Source organism: Trichoplax adhaerens, genomic scaffold, assembly GCF_000150275.1.
Source record: "Trichoplax adhaerens TRIADscaffold_1 genomic scaffold, whole genome shotgun sequence".
Lineage (NCBI taxonomy): Eukaryota > Metazoa > Placozoa > Uniplacotomia > Trichoplacea > Trichoplacidae > Trichoplax > Trichoplax adhaerens.
The window spans coordinates 13,021,663-13,022,903 of record NW_002060943.1 but is presented as its reverse complement, the minus strand read 5'-3'; the positions used below and the strand labels follow the sequence as shown (position 1 = coordinate 13,022,903).

General features: G+C 33.9%; 1 protein-coding gene across 1 annotated transcript; it reads left to right on the top strand.

The window, feature by feature from the left end:
* Positions 1–222: 222 nt before the first annotated feature.
* Positions 223–750, top strand: TRIADDRAFT_52819 (uncharacterized protein; the record flags this gene model as incomplete). The annotated part of the gene is made up of 1 exon (XM_002109082.1): positions 223–750. One exon carries the CDS (start codon positions 223–225, stop codon positions 748–750), a length of 528 nt encoding a protein of 175 aa, XP_002109118.1.
* Positions 751–1,241: the final 491 nt, after the last annotated feature.

Genomic DNA, 1,241 nt, shown 5'->3' with positions numbered 1-1,241 from the left:
TATGGAGAGATCGGGAGAGTTTTGCACTCTTACGTCATGCACCTCGTTGCGCATGCGTTTAACGGTTGCATAGCAGCAAAGTATTTAAAATCGCTAGTTCACGGTTGCTTTTCTTATACTAAATCTCCTTCCATTCCCTTACTTATTATTGATATTATCCAGCTTTAAATTATCAAATTATAGACGAGAAGTAGGAAATTGGCCAAAAATTAATCTAACAGTATGGCTGAAGTTCACATCATTGGTGAAATTATTGGTGCTACTGGGTTTCCATCGAATAATTTATATTGTAAATGGTCTATCCATACCGAAAACGCTTGGCGATTATTAGAAGGAAATCATGAAGGCCAAACACAAGTAGATAATCCACAAAATGAAGAATTTGCTATTTGGGATCATCCTATCGATGTTCATTATGCTACTAAGAGCTTATACGGTTGGCCGAAAATGTATTTTGAAGTTTGGCATCAAGATCGATTCGGCCGACATGAACTCTATGGTTATGGATTTTGTAATTTACCGACATCGCCTGGAACGCATGATGTAGAATGCGTAACTTGGCGTCCAACGGGCACATTTCAAGATCAATTACGACAGGTTTTTGTTGGTGGTGGAATGGAAATTAAAGATCCTAGTGCTATTTATACAAGTACTGATCGTTGCAACTTGCATACTGAAGCAATGGGTACGATCCGTTTACAGTTGGGCATTATTTTACGCCATTTTGATAAATATGGTGTGGAATATTAATTACTTTTTTTTCTGAAATGAAAGACTTTTCAACCTTAATGATGGATATGATTTAGTTAGATTGGGGAATGATCATACCAGCATAGTATTTTTTTTTTTAAATTGACCTTGGCTGTGATTATATATCCACTCTACATATAACCTTGGATATCGTGGTGCTCTCTATCTTTCTCGTTATATATACAGTATATAGTGTATAAATACATGTGCGAAAACACTTGGCAAATTATATGGAAAATTGAAAGATAACTAAAAAATGGAAATCATTACCCTATGTTGAAGTATACAAAGCTTTGATAAATTCCAATAGCCTTCGAAAATGTACCTTGTGAATATGATATGGAAAAAGTTTCGATATAATTCTTTATTAATAAATTACAGTAACTTAGTAAAGCATTTAAACTACTGTATTTAGCGATGTAACTTTATGGAAATGAAATAAGTAAAATGTAAATATTAGTATGCAAAAGGTGATCGTACTCCTACTATAC